This window comes from Phaethon aethereus, assembly GCF_964289735.1.
Source record: "Phaethon aethereus genome assembly, chromosome: 3".
NCBI lineage: Eukaryota > Metazoa > Chordata > Aves > Phaethontiformes > Phaethontidae > Phaethon > Phaethon aethereus.
This window is the reverse complement of record NC_138576.1, coordinates 76,820,425-76,835,085: the sequence shown is the minus strand read 5'-3', so window position 1 is coordinate 76,835,085 and position 14,661 is coordinate 76,820,425. Positions and strand designations below refer to the sequence as shown.

The 14,661-nt window shown below is 42.2% G+C and overlaps 1 protein-coding gene across 1 annotated transcript in view; it reads right to left on the bottom strand.

Moving 5' to 3' along the window:
* Positions 1-14,661, bottom strand: part of IGF2R (insulin like growth factor 2 receptor) — a gene marked incomplete at both ends in the record, with an annotated part of 68,087 nt that overhangs the window by 31,091 nt on the left and 22,335 nt on the right. The window contains 13 exon segments of the mRNA XM_081998226.1: positions 241-384; positions 3,591-3,758; positions 5,098-5,272; positions 5,938-6,039; positions 6,746-6,847; positions 7,871-8,050; positions 9,639-9,801; positions 10,223-10,338; positions 10,888-11,065; positions 12,234-12,381; positions 12,791-12,922; positions 13,753-13,899; positions 14,285-14,425. Of these exon segments, the coding sequence (XP_081854352.1) occupies positions 241-384; positions 3,591-3,758; positions 5,098-5,272; positions 5,938-6,039; positions 6,746-6,847; positions 7,871-8,050; positions 9,639-9,801; positions 10,223-10,338; positions 10,888-11,065; positions 12,234-12,381; positions 12,791-12,922; positions 13,753-13,899; positions 14,285-14,425 (1,896 nt within the window).

The window sequence follows — 14,661 nt, the reverse complement described above, 5'->3', positions numbered from 1 at the left end:
TTTCCCTAAATGCATTCCCACATATCTCAATGCAAGAATCCTGATGAGCATTAAGACTGCTCTCAGTTTGAGAAAGTCTGTTTACTATAACCTTGACATACCTCACCCAGGTCTATGCAAATTCAGTGACTGAATGGGCAGGATTCAAGAAATCCTACTAACATAATCAGGGATGTCATTCTGCATGTAACGTCTTACATCAGAAGTCACAAGTTAAGAAATGCTTGCCACTTGGCTTACCAGGGCATCCAGGCACATAGGGCAAAGGCTTACAGACATTCAAGAAAAATGTTCGCTTCTTTGCTTCCTTTGAAGTGTCTACAGCAACCCATGGTTCACTCTCTTTGCTCAAGTCACTTAAGTCATACTCATTGCCAGCAGCATCTGAAAGATATGTGGTACATACAGTAAGCTGAAAGACAGCCTATTAGATAGTCACAGAAGTATTGGGTTTGAAATGATACAAGTTTCACTGATGAATACGCATAATTCAAAGTAATTTTCAGAATCACATTAAATATCCTTTAAGAGGACGTACTGTTTCCATAAAAAAATGTCACTACACCGAATGTAAAACAGAGTTCCCTTTACAGTTACTTCCCACAAGTAATTACTCTATAATTCACAGCTGCATTTTTCCAGAGGCCAATACTAAATTAATCCATTTCCTTTGGAGTTGGGCTGAAGCAGCACCTGGTCACGATAAAGATTACAGAATCACAGAATCACAGAATCACTAGGTTGGAAAGGACCTTTAAGATCATCAAGTCCAACCATTAATCCAAAACCACCATGTCCCCTAAACCATGTCCTGAAGTGCCACATCCACACGTTTTTTGAACACTTCCAGGGATGGCGACTCCACCACCTCCCTGGGCAGCCTGTTCCAATGCCTGACCACCCTCTCAGTGAAGAAATTTTTCCTAATATCCAATCTAAACCTCCCCTGGCGCAACTTGAGGCCATTTCCTCTTGTCCTATCACTAGTTACTTGGGAGAAGAGACCAACACCCTCATCGCCACAACCCCCTTTCAGGTAGTTGTAGAGAGCGATAAGGTCTCCCCTCAGCCTCCTCTTCTCCAGACTAAACAACCCCAGTTCCCTCAGCCGCTCCTCATAAGACATGTGCTCCAGACCCCTCACCAGCTTCGTTGCCCTTCTCTGGACACGCTCCAGCACCTCAACATCCTTCTTGTAGTGAGGGGCCCAAAACTGAACACAGTATTCAAGGTGCGGCCTCACCAGTGCCGAGTACAGGGGCACAATCACTTCCCTGCTCCTGCTGGCCACACTATTCCTGATACAGGCCAGGACGCTGTTGGCCTTCTTGGCCACCTGGGCACACTGCCGGCTCATATTCAGCCGGCTGTCAACCAGCACCCCCAGGTCCCTTTCCGCCGGGCTGCTCTCCAGCCACTCCTCCCCAAGCCTGTAGCATTGCATGGGGTTGTTGTGGCCAAAGTGCAGGACCCTGCACTTGGCCTTATTAAACCTCATACAGTTGTCCTCTGCCCATCGATCCAGCCTGTCCAGATCCCTCTGCAGAGCCCTCCTACCCTCCAGCAGATCAACACTCCCACTCAGCTTGGTGTCATCTGCAAACTTACTGAGGGAGCACTCAATTCCCTCATCCAGATCATCTATAAAGATATTGAACAAGACTGGTCCCAGAACCGAGCCCTGGGGAACACCACTCGTGACCGGCCGCCAGCCGGATTTAACGCCATTCACCACAACTCTCTGGGCTCGGCCATCCAGCCAGTTCCTCACCCAGCGAAGAGTAAACCCGTCTAAGCCTCGAGCCGCCAGTTTCTCCAGGAGAATGCTGTGGGAGACGCTGTCAAAGGCTTTACTAAAGTCCAGGTAGACAACGTCCACAGCCTTTCCCTCATCCACTAGGCGGGTCACCTGGTCATAGAAGGAGATCAGGTTGGTCAAGCAGGACCTGCCTTTCATGAACCCATGCTGGCTGGGCCTGATCCTTTGGCTGTTCTGCAGATGCCCTGTGAGCACTCTCAAAACCAACCGCTCCATAATCTTCCCTGGAACAGAGGTCAGGCTGACAGGCCTGTAGTTCCCAGGATCCTCCTTCCGGCCTTTCTTGTAGACGGGCGTCACATTGGCAAGCCTCCAGTCTTCTGGGACCTCCCCTGTTAACCAGGACTGCTGATAAATGATGGAGAGTGGCTTGGCAAGCTCCTCCGCCAGCTCTCTCAGTACTCTTGGGTGGATCCCATCAGGCCCCATAGACTTGTGGGTGTCCAGGTGGCTTAGCATGTCCTTGACTGCTTCCTCCTGGATTATGAGGAGTACATTGTGCTCTCCATCCCCGTCTTCCAGCTCAGGGGGCTGAATATCCTGTGGATACCTGGAGTGGCTATTAAAGACTGAGGCGAAGAAGGCATTAAGTACCTCAGCCTTGTCCTCGTCCTTGGAGACAATGTTCCCCGCCATATCCAGTAGGGGATGGAGATTCTCCTTGCCTCTCTTTTTGTTGTTAATATATTTGTAAAAACATTTTTTATTATCCTTTACGACTGTGGCCAGACTGAGCTCTAGCTGGGCTTTTGCCTTTCTAATTTTGTCCCTGCTTGACCTAACGAGATCTTTGTACTCTTCATGAGTTGCCTTCCCCTTCTTCCAGAGGTGATAAACTCTCCTCTTTTCCCTGAGTCCCAGCAAAATCTCCCTGTTCAGCCAGGCCGGTCGCCTTCCCCGCCAGCTCTTCTTACAGCACATGGGGACCGCCTGCTCCTGCGCCTTTAAGATTTCCTTCTTGAAGACTGTCCAGCCTTCCTGGACCCCTTTGTCCTTCAGGACTGTCTCCCAAGGGACTCTCTCAACCAGTGACCTGAACAGGCCAAAGTCTGCCCTCCGGAAGTCCATGATAGCAGTTTTGCTGAGTCGTCTCCTTACTTCACTCACAACTGAGAATTCTATCATGTCATGGTCGCTAAGCCCAAGATGGCCTCCGACCACCACATCTCTCACCAGTCCTTCTCTGTTTGTAAACAGCAGGTCCAGCAAGGCACCTCCCCTGGTGGGCTCACTCACCAGCTGCATCAGGAAGTTATCCTCCACACACTCCAGGAACCTCCTAGACTGTTTCCTCTCTGCCGTGTTATACTTCCAGCAGATGTCCGGTAGGTTGAAGTCCCCCACAAGAACAAGGGCCAGCGAATGCGAGACCTCCACCAGTCGCTTATAGAATGTCTCATCCGTCTCTTCATCCTGGTTGGGTGGCCTGTAACAGACTCCCAGCAGGATGTCTGCCTCATTGGCCTTCCCCCTCATCCTTACCCACAAGCACTCTACTTGGTCTTCAAGATTAAATGTTTTCAAAGTAATTACCAGGTCTCTTGTGTATATCACTATGTTTCACATCAACTTCTTGCCTGTCTTTGTAAGTTAAACCTGCTTCAAACAACTTACCTCCTCTCCCTCTCTACAATTTCCATGAAGACTTCAAGTCTTATAAATGTCTTCACAACAGCCCTTATTCCTAAAGCCTTCTTCCACAGAAGTTTGCTGTTCAGTTAATCCTTCCAACATTTGTTGGACAGAGCCCACACAAATTCCAGGTACTTACCTGTAACCTGGCAGTCTACAGGAGCAGGAGCACAGGCGAGAGCTGTGTGAAACTCAAAAAAAGTATCATGGATGTTCAGCACAGTGTTTATCTCTTCACGCACAAACTTAAGCTCTCCAGGATATGAATCATTACAAATGAAAGTCACTGTGAATGTGTCCGATGTTCCTGTAAAACAAACACTTATCTGCTGCTCGTTCACTCAGGAATATTTTAATTTAAGTTCAAGCTAACACTTGATTTTAAAATGTTCTAACAGTTTCATATTGCTAATTGCTTCAAGGAGAACACTGTCTTATTATGTTTTTTTAAATTGTAAATACACAAGCCTTTAGAGACCTGTGCTAAATTGCCTAGCAGCCACAACTGTCTCTCCAAATGGGAGACCAGAGTGCCTTGACATATTTCAAGAGCTTAATTACCTTCACTGAACTGTGCTTCCTAGGTCTTTGACATGATGTATTTGAAGAAACAGAAAACTTACCAAGTCTGTTGTACCAGCAACCTCTAAACTACATCTACATAGCAAAGTTTTGGGGTTGGGCGTTTGTTTGTAAGTTCAGCATAACGACTGCAGAACAAGTAATACCAATGCTATTTAAGCAGCATATGTTAATTTCTGTTTAGTCCTCCCTTCCACAGCTGACAAGAAATGGTAGAAGGGGGGGGGGGTGTGGAGGAGGAGAGTAGTATTTGTCATCAGTGTATCCTAGTGTTATCAAAATGGTAGCAACTCTTAAGCAAAATACATGAGACCTCAATCACTTGTTTCCCATTGCATATTAGGTATGAAAACATCACAACTGGGAAAATAAGAAATATGATAGCAATTTGTCCAGAGGACAACCATGCAGGAGCATCTGAGGCTCCTGAATCCAAAATCCTGTTTTCCCAAAAGCCTTTTGTTGTTAAGGTGTCATATACCTTTCTATGACAACTCAGTTTCAGTATAGTTGGAGAGCATGTAAAATCCAAAAGTTAGATACACATTTTTCATTACTTTCCTGCGAAACAGACTTAAAAGTAGGTGTACATGAGGCACTATAGAGCACTTGTTCGAGAAATTCCACTTGAGAGCATAAGCTTACTGAAAAATAACCTTTCATATATGAAGCAACTTTAGAGAGCATTATTCATGAAACTGAAGCTTAAAGCAATGACTTCACATAGAAAAAGAGCCAGAGTTCATTTTGATTGTTTTCCTAATTTGACTATCCATTTCTCCATGCAAGAAGCAATATTTTTCATCTACTCAGTATGGAAAAAATCCTGTACTGTATTTGGTCTGCTTCCAGGAGTTTTGAAATGCACATGTATTACTGAAAACTGAGCCATTACCATTTTGCATTACCTGATTTCTTCCTGACATTTTCATATGACTTGTTTAAGCGACTAACTCCAAGCCCAGTAGGTTTCAGTACATGAACAAAAGGGAGGAATGAAGACCTTTCACAGAAAGTTTGTACAATCTCAGCATCCATCTCCACTGCATATTTCCAGAACTCACCTGACCGCACACGGAAAGGGCCTCTGTAGGTAAGAGTTAGAAACCCTTCACCAGACAGATACAGGGTTTTGTCCAATTCCACCAGCCGCACCGATGTCAGATTTTCTGCTTCACATCCAGCAGCTGTTTTACCATTAATTTTACCACAATCTGGCATGGGTCCACAAATGTTTAGCTAGAAGTTTTGAAAACATGTGGGTGTACACAGTATTAACTACATCAGAAAAATTAGGTCCACATAGCCATTTCTACATCAGTAAAACTCTCCTGTCAAGAACTATTTCAAACAGGATGAAATGTCTGTCATTTCTAGACTGCAAGACAAGCAACTATAATACAGGAACAATATCCTCAATATTCAACTTACAGGGTCTACAAATTCTCCCCTCTAGAAGTACAAAATGTGGTTTAGCAAGTTTATTCTTAGACTAAAAAGCACTATGGTAGTATCTGTGGACAGCCTAGGACTACTGATACATGCAGACTGCACTAAGAACACCGATATGGACACATTAAATCCCTTTCTAGGCTTCATCTGTCCATTTCTTCAGCACCAGCAGATAAACTGGTATTACGCAACAGAGTCCATAACTGGAAAACCATGCATAGCCTCGAAAGTGTGGCTACCTTATGTTTGCTAAGAACAGGAAGTTCGATGCCTTTAAGACCATCTGAGATGAATCAAGTTATCTTCCATTCCTCCCCTCAAGCACAGTACTCTCCTGCCAACTCAAATTTCATAAGAGGACAGAGTCAAAACTCCGCTTGCTCACTAAACAAGACTGGAAAAATGCAACAACAGCATCCATAAGCAACAGATTGTGCAGTCAGAATCCTTACCAAGAACTTCTTCCCAATGCCAGTAGCCATATAGCCTTTTCTAGAAGCTAATGGCTGCAGATTGAACAGAAAGCCAGTGTTTGGATCTCGCACAGAGCAGGACTGAAAAAAAACCAAAAAACAGCAGCATTATTTTCTCCTTTTGCATTTCTTCTGTTTAAGTTTTGGGTTTTCATTTGTTTGAAAAGCCAAAGTAGTGATTTACACATATTGCTAGCCTGCACACCAATCAGCTACTTAATTAGGATAACCAGAATACAGCTCTGGCAGTAGCAACACTTCATTAAATTCTTTTGCACAGTTGTCCATTGACATCAGCCACATACCAACATATCAAAGGGCAATTTAACGGATGACATCCATCAGGTTATCTAAGAGCAAGGAAATTTTAACTGAGGGTTGTTTTCACACCAATGTGTTTATGTTGAGACCTGTATAGTAGAAGCAACTGAGTAGATCAGTATGGGAAAAAAAAAAAGCCTTATTTGATGATCTGTACACAAACAAGGACAATATATAGCCTTACATATAAACTCAGTTTTACTAGCAACCTTGTAAGGAAATGAAACATTCAGTGCCACAGCAAGCTGTTCTGAAGAGAGCACGTGAATACTTTGGTCAGAAGTTACACATTTCAGAAACACTTCAAGAAGAAAGCAGTAAGGTATCACAAGACTCCATCATGATCAACTTCAGATGTCACTTTGTCCAAGAGTCATTTAAACACAGAACCAGGAGTGCTAGGAAAAAAAACCCAAAAACCAGTATGTTGAGACTATGAATACAGTTAGGTCCCCTCCTTTCTCACCTGAGAATCATCTTTTGTTTCCTTGATTGGACAAGCAGCTTCAGTTTCCCATAAGAATGTGGCCACACATTCCTGAATAGCTATAAACCGTGGGCTGCTACTCTGGAAACAGATTGCAGGGAGAAGACCAAAATAAGTGTAACAGTCAACACCTTCTCATGTTTGAGATTCCACTTTATGAGAAACTGTCAGGTTCTTCTAAAAGACTTCACTACAAATGCACACAATTCCCACCCTGCTTCCCTCTCCCCTATTTATTTTGAAAATCACCACTGAAAACTTTTGTCTAGCTAAACACTTAGCACGTCATTAAGCTTTAGCAAAGAACTGAATCTGACACCCAAATACTCAGATTAAATTTAATACTAAATCTAGACATACATAACCAGACCTTGCCTCAGTCTAAGCTTTAAGGAATTCTGGGGTATAATGCATCATCCACTATTAAAAAAAAAAAAAGTAAAAATCAAGCAATGCAAAATTCTGTTAACTGAGGTAACAAGGTAACAGAAGCATTAATTATACACACTTCATTTCAGTGTTTTCAGGCAAAAGCAGAGCCGTTCATAACTGCTCCAAGTCACAGATTTTCACCATACCTCTTGGCTGAAGATCATGTGAGTGAGGGGAGTAAGACCTGCAGATTCACAAACCAGCAACAAGCGTAGGCATGCTTCAGTCTAACAATCCCCTCAGTCTTCAGTACGTGAAGTTGTATCAGCAAAAGCTTTATAGATTTAAGAACTCCTCTGGAATCAACAAGCTACAGCGGATGCAGAATCTAAGCCTGAAGATACACTTTGCAATATTTTTCCTCTTAAGAGGGTCTGCAGTGTTCACATGTGTGACTCCTCAGTCTTAAGTCCCCGTGTATTTTTCATTAGTCTGAAACATCACTGTTCACTGAGGCTGTTAGTTTTAACTAGTTCTTGCTTATGATAAAATACTCAGGCTGAGACACACACTTCTCTAGCGTCTAAGTCAGCTTTGTTTTTACATCTTTAAGTCCTCAAGAAGTCTCCCTTGTCATGAATCTGCTTTACGCTATATATCTTCATGTGTTTCACATTATACAACAGAAACCTACTATGATGAAGTAACAACTGAAATATTATTTGTCCTTACAAGAGTACCCCTGGAACAGATGAAGTGGATGGTGGTGGTATAAGTAGTTTTCTTTCCATCAGCATCGATGCACACTGAGCCATTTGCATAGGTTAGAAAAATGTGTCCAAGTCTTTCAACTACTAGTTCTTTGCTGGCAACACCAAGATTACTAATAGAGGTGACTTCAGAGTAAGAAACCTAGAAATAAAGATAAGCGTGTCAGCAATTCTAAACTCAAGTGAGGAGTTACAGTCAAAAAGAAGAAAAAAACCTCCTATATATAAGATTGTGTACCTTGTGAGTTTTGAAGATAACAACGGTGTAGAGATCCCCCTGCATTTCTCCCCTATTCTGTACTTAAGTTTCACATGTTTAACAGGCAAGGTCCACAAGCAGGCATGGTTTGGTTTTTTGTTGTTTTTATTTTTAGTACAATAAGGTACCTATAGTGCCTCGCAACAGCCATCCTCATCTCACCAGCTACACAGCTTAGAAATTTAGGGAGGCCTATGCCTCATGTGCAGTAAGTAGGATTTAATTTGTACAGCTCTTTAAAACATGCAGAAGCCTCCAGGTATTCTTAGAATTGGCCTTAGGGATCTGCACGTTTAGCAAAGCCTAAAAAGCACTAGCGGAAACTGAGCATTAGAACAACAGTAGGTGCTACTATCAAGGCCCAACTCAATCTTCACTTCTGCAGGATAACTGGTATTTCCTATTTTTAAGAAACTACTTTAAGTTAGCAACAGCAACAAACAGAAGAATACACCTCCAAGGCAGCTCTGTCCAAAGACATTTGCTTTTGTCTGTTTGTTTGTTGGGGGGTTTTTTGGTTGGTTGTTTTTGTTGGTTGGGAGGGGTGCTTGTTGTTTTTTGTGCTGCTTTTTTTTTTTTTTTGTGGGTTTTTTTAACAACTCTGCATTTAGGTTGATTCAATGTGCTTGCTTTTTACTCCCATGTCTTCAGCAATGAAGTAATGAAGCCCTAATGTGTTTCCACATGTAAAGTAAGTAGCCTTACCCAATAAGGACTAATGCCAAGCACAGAGAACTAGTAATATTTAGCTCAAGTGCCATGATGGTCACGTACAGATTCAGTCACTAGGACTTCAACAGTGTGGAGGGGAAGATGTTCTCTTTGTTTTACAGGAGGAATTCGGACAGGTTGGTGGGCTTCTAGTTCAACTTTCCCTACAGCTTTGAGTACCACTGAAGCCAAGCCTTAGGCAAAGTATCCATCCAGCCTGTCAGCACATTCCCATGACAAATTGTTATACTTCAGGGAAATATAGAAGCAGAAGTCCATAACCACCACACCTTTTTTTTTTTTTTTTTTTTTGCTTGGCAACATCTGCCTAATCTACTCCTCAAATCCAAAGAGGGCAGTGACAAAGAATCTTTAAACACATTTCTTCCACAGTTCAATTTAAAACAAGCCAGAAGCAAGCCAGAATATCCAGAAGAGCAGCCTGTTCCTAAAGCAATGTTAAGAGTCTCTGAGATCGCAGCAGTTTACACAGAAGAGATGCAGTTTTTCTGCCTCTGCAACACAGGACAAAGAATCATGCACATCAAACACAACATTGGTACACTTGTCAAAATTAAAGCTTTGGTCTTTGAAGAGGTGGACAGGAGGCCTACCATTCTGCAATGATTAAGCCAACATTATGGATACACAGAATACCATTTTGCATAAAGAAGCCATAATTCGTGTGCCTATCTTGCATACCCCTTAATCTCACTCACTTGGCAAACCAGCTCTGAGCTAGGATGGAAAGGCTACTCACATGATCATGTCGATATTCCATCTGACAGACAGAAGCTCGCCGGTCACATCCTGGGACAGCAATCAGTGGTCGACAGACATTTATGTAGTACTTCTTACGTTCACTTGGCCTTGAATTATCCATGGCATACCAGTTTTCACCTCTCTTCTCAGATTTTGCTAAGCTAAGCAGGAAAAGAAAAGTTCTACTCTATAGAACACACATTCTTCATAAATTGTCTCTAGCTTTCTCTGTCAGTCTCAAGAAACAGCGCAACCATAAGGCATTGCAGAACAACTTTTCCCCCTCATTTTTAAGCGTTACAGTTAAAAAGAATACTTCTAGGAAATAGAGCACAGTTGACAAAGTAATAAGTTTTTGTTAAGCAAACCCAACCCAAAAAGTCAACTTATGTCATAGGAGGCAAGACAATGTATGAGAGGGAAATACTGTCTTCATTTCAAGATACTTGCAGTTAAGGTTGCCACAACAGATGGTGTTTCTAGTGTTGTCTACACAGGAAACCAACTTAATCCAGTGCTAAGCTATAAGCCAGAACTCTAAACTAGAACAGCCAAGTTGTGTTGTGTATTTTACTTTCTTACCTTGACAAGTCGTATTGGTCCATGGTGTTGTGATCAGTCACAACACATTCCAGCGGCACTTCAGGACAAGCATACTCAGTGTACCACCTGAAGTTGTAGGTATAGTTATCTTCCATCTAAGAAACAACAGAATAGGTCAGTGATTCTTTCCATACAAGAATACTTTGTGACTCGCAGCTACTCCCTTAAACGTTAAGCTTGTTATTTCCCCTGGGTTTTGGGATATACCTTCTCAGATTGATTTGTGTAGGTCCATTTTGCTGTAGATCTTGCCATTCGCTGTGTCACCAAAAATAATAGAACCAGAGCAAGTAGAGCAATGTAAATGCTGTCTGCTGTGTTATAGGACACACAGCCCTACCACTTGTTACTCCTCAGCCAGCTTGGTTTTTTTCAGCTAGAAATACATGATCAAAAGCACTAGTGACTACCAGAGACTAGAGAAGAGTGAAGTAAGAACCTGGATCCAGGTGAACAGCTTACTGTTCAGTGGTCAAGACAAGCAACAAGAAGCAGATATACCAAAAGAAATAACTACTTCTCTTAGTCTGCTTTATAGATACTGGGAATTTCTGTCCACGAATCTCTGCTTACACTCGCCTAGCAGCAGCTATTGTCAGGATTTGGGGATGGAGATCCTTCCCTCTTCATATAGAACTTTTTACCTGATATTCAGGCTGACCTATTCCAGCCTGACGGTCACACAGGAAAGTTATAAGGGTAGATCGCCGTGTTTTCTTCTCATCATTGTATGCTGTACCATTTTTGTAGGTCAACTGAATCAGACCATCGTAATATGAAAGTTTGGAACTGGGCAGTCCAAGACTCCAAAACTGATCCTTACTAGAAAAGAAAAAGTGGGCTTTGAGACTGAACAGAATGCAAAATTAATTCTGTCTTTAAGAGAAGCCTTACAAGTAGTAAGCACAGAATTACGTAAGGTTGACTAAACATAAGTGAGCTAGGATGAATAGAATGCTGCCAAAAGGAAACCTAAAACATGAACACATGTCCTTCTTTGGAAAGGAAAGGAAGTTGTACCTTGCTTAGACATCCAGAAAACTTTAATGCTCCCTTCTCTAAAAGTGTGGCAGAAATATCAAGTTCCCATTCTCCAGAGTAGAACTCAAACTGCTGACACCCTAATGCTGGGCTCAAACTGGTTCCATGCAAAATACATGTGGACAGTGAAGACCTGGCACTGCATAAACGCAAATCTTCTCACTCAGGAGAGATGACTGCCTTCACATGTTCTTAGCTCAGGACCAGCTTCAGTTCAGGAGGGTTTCTTTACTCCAACTTAACACCAGCTCTATCAGACCTAGTCTGACCACCTTTCCCTGAAGAACATTTTTAGTGTCTGCAGTGAAGTCTCCTTGTCTGGAGAGCAGCTCAGAGTCAACTCAAGTACAGCTGCATGTGTTTGCACTGTATCACATCTCTGGCGACAGGCTGACCTGGAACCTGAAGTGTACTGATACTATCTCAGTCATAGCTTGTAGAAGACAACAGCAACGAAGCTGTCAGAGTAGCAGTATACACTGGGACTGTGCCTGCTCAGCACTTTTAGTAACGCAAATGCAGTACAACACCCAAGCTCTGGGCTCCACCTCTGCATAAGGCAGCCACTACTCACACGTAGCACAGCAGTGCTTCTTTAGGCCGGCTCTTGGAATTCAGCTGGCCCTGAATCTGAATTGTAGGTTGCCTTAATACAGCTGCAGCAGTTAATCTAAAGCTTACAGTCCCTATGGGAAGCATAAGGGGGAGCAATGGACACACTCATTCAGTCTCAAAAGCTATCTGTAAGCAAGATTACATGTGTGTGCACTTCGCTTGAAACAGCTGGCAGCATAATTACTGTACTACAAAACAATGTTTTACATGCAAATTACCTGAATCTATTACAGGCAGGACAGTAATTATTTTACATGCAAATTGTTCGCTGTTGCACACAGACACATGCAACAAGACATCTTCTATTACAGACAACAGAACTAGAGTTACTCACCTTTGTGTTACTTGGCATGCTGCTGATTTTGTGTGACACAACTCATCTGGCATACTGCCACAGATGTTTATGTAAAACAAGTATTCCGTAGTATTAACTATATAGTGCCCATTTTTCTTGGCCAGAGGTGATAAATCGAAAGAGAAGCCTAATTGGGAAGAAACAAGCTTTATCAGTTCAATTTTTTCCTGTGATCTCTCATAGGTTTTGATTCTACCAGTCACACAGCTAGTTCCCCTCACCCCAAGTAAGTGTCCTTCCGTGTAATTATTGTTCCAGAAACAATTTGGACATGCTAAAAGCATGTTTTCTTATACAGAGAGATTTACTACGATGAAATACACATTACACCTATTTTCCTCCACACACTAGGGGAATATTAAGCTCGCGCTGTTCTGATCTTCCATACACACGTGCTTAAAACTGCTATGCTCAAATATTGTCGGTGCTCAGAATTAGGCTGAACTCTCTCTGCTGTTGCACATCAAAAGGACTCAGCGTTGTGACATAAGTTCTATCCCTCATGACCTTTCAATTTGCTGAACATAAATACATACCTGCCTGAGGATCAGAGACTTGACAGTTATCTCCTTCAGTTTTAGACAGCACACATGCAGCAGCAGTATACCAATCAAATGCGTATGAACATTCACCCTCAGACATCAAGATTGGAGCACTTTCTAGATCACCTGGTATCACAAGAGCAATGTGTTATACATACAGACAATCAGGCTGCCAAAAGGAACTATGAATTTAAGGTTAGGAACACTAACCCCTCCCCAACAGCAGACTAACATTAACTGTTAAGGTACCTCTCCTCTGATAATGAGGACTAAATAGAACCAAAAAATCCTTGCACAAATTCTTTGCACTCTCATCCCCAGAATAAAAGTTTAGTCCAGAGGTAAAGACGCACTGCTCAGTCTGTTCCTGAGTACCATCACCCTCTTTGAAAAAATGTTTGCTTTGATACACAAACCTGGTGTTTTGCTACAAAGCAACAGCTTTATTAGGAAGTCGTGCATAACCTGATCCCAACAGCCAGCACACTTGGAGGATTCCTCAGGCTGCAGTAGAGGAATACAGGTTTTCTATTTCCTTGGGAGATGGTTAAACTAGTGGGCAAATGCTTCTGCTTTTCGTAAACTGCAAGCAGTTTAGACATAAAACTATTTATTGGAAAAGAAGGTTAAAGTATCTGATCTCAGTTCAGAACCAGTCTTCTCATCAAGACAATCTAGGGATAAAACGTGCTTTGTAGAGCTTCCAGGTATTTGTGGAGCTTTAAACAGTTAAACATACTTTCATCATGTTTGTGAGAATCTTACTTCAAGAGTACTTGTATAAAAGGTGAACAGAGCTAAATACCTGCAATTACATTTGCTATCATCCTAGTAAACAAACCACAGTGCTTCAGCTTTGGTAATGGTACATGCTAATATTTAGCACTCACATCTGGGCATATTAAAAGACCTCCAGTTTCTAACTGGGTCAAAGAACAGGGTGTGGATATTCTCACCTGGTCTGCACACTAGAGTGATGACAGTTTTGATTTTTTTGTTAACACCACAGTTGTCTCCATTTGAGTAGATAAGTTGAATATTTTCTCCAACCTTTTTAGGAGAAGACACAAATGTTCCAAGATTCTTACTCTCTTTTTGTTTATCTGTAAAGACAGTAAGTACATGACTTCTTTCCAGGGAAAGAAAAGTGAAGTTTACACTATTAAGAGAATATTAATTACATAAATGGAAAGTCTTAAGAAAGCATATGATTAGAGTTTGCTTTTAACCTCACCAAAACCATGCTACAAAGCCTGGAGGAGAGTATAATACCATTCTTTAGTTAGAAAAGGCTACTTGCATCATTTCTTCTAGGGTCTTTGGAAGCATAAGAGAAACATGCTCCTAACATCTGTTTCCTCAAATAACTGAAGGCACTCAGGGCAGCCAATTCCATTTGCAGAGCAAGTGCCAAGCCTTCAGAGCCTTAAAAAAGAAAAAAAAAACCAACAAAAAAAAATCCCACAAAACCAATCCAAAAAGACTCACCTACAGAGCAAATAGCAGCAGCATCTGGGCAGCTGGAAGCTCCTCCTCTCTTCAGTACTTTATGGCAGACATTGATGTAATAACGCTTCCTCCCTACCTCCGAAAAGGTACTGTCCACGGCCTCCCAGTTCTGGGCTAAGTCTGAAATACCGGGGATCATTAAGAAAAAGTTATCTGGCTTAATTGTTCTAGCCTCTCCAAGCCAAAATGCCTTTATCACAAAAAACCCCCAAACAAACAAATTTAAAACCTTAAGATGACAGCAACCAAGGCAGTAGTGGATACGGCTACTTTCATAAGGCACTCAGTCCCTTCGGGATGAGGGAAGTGAATGCCAGTACCCCAGAAACTCATTAAGAAAAGCAAAAGCTGATGAA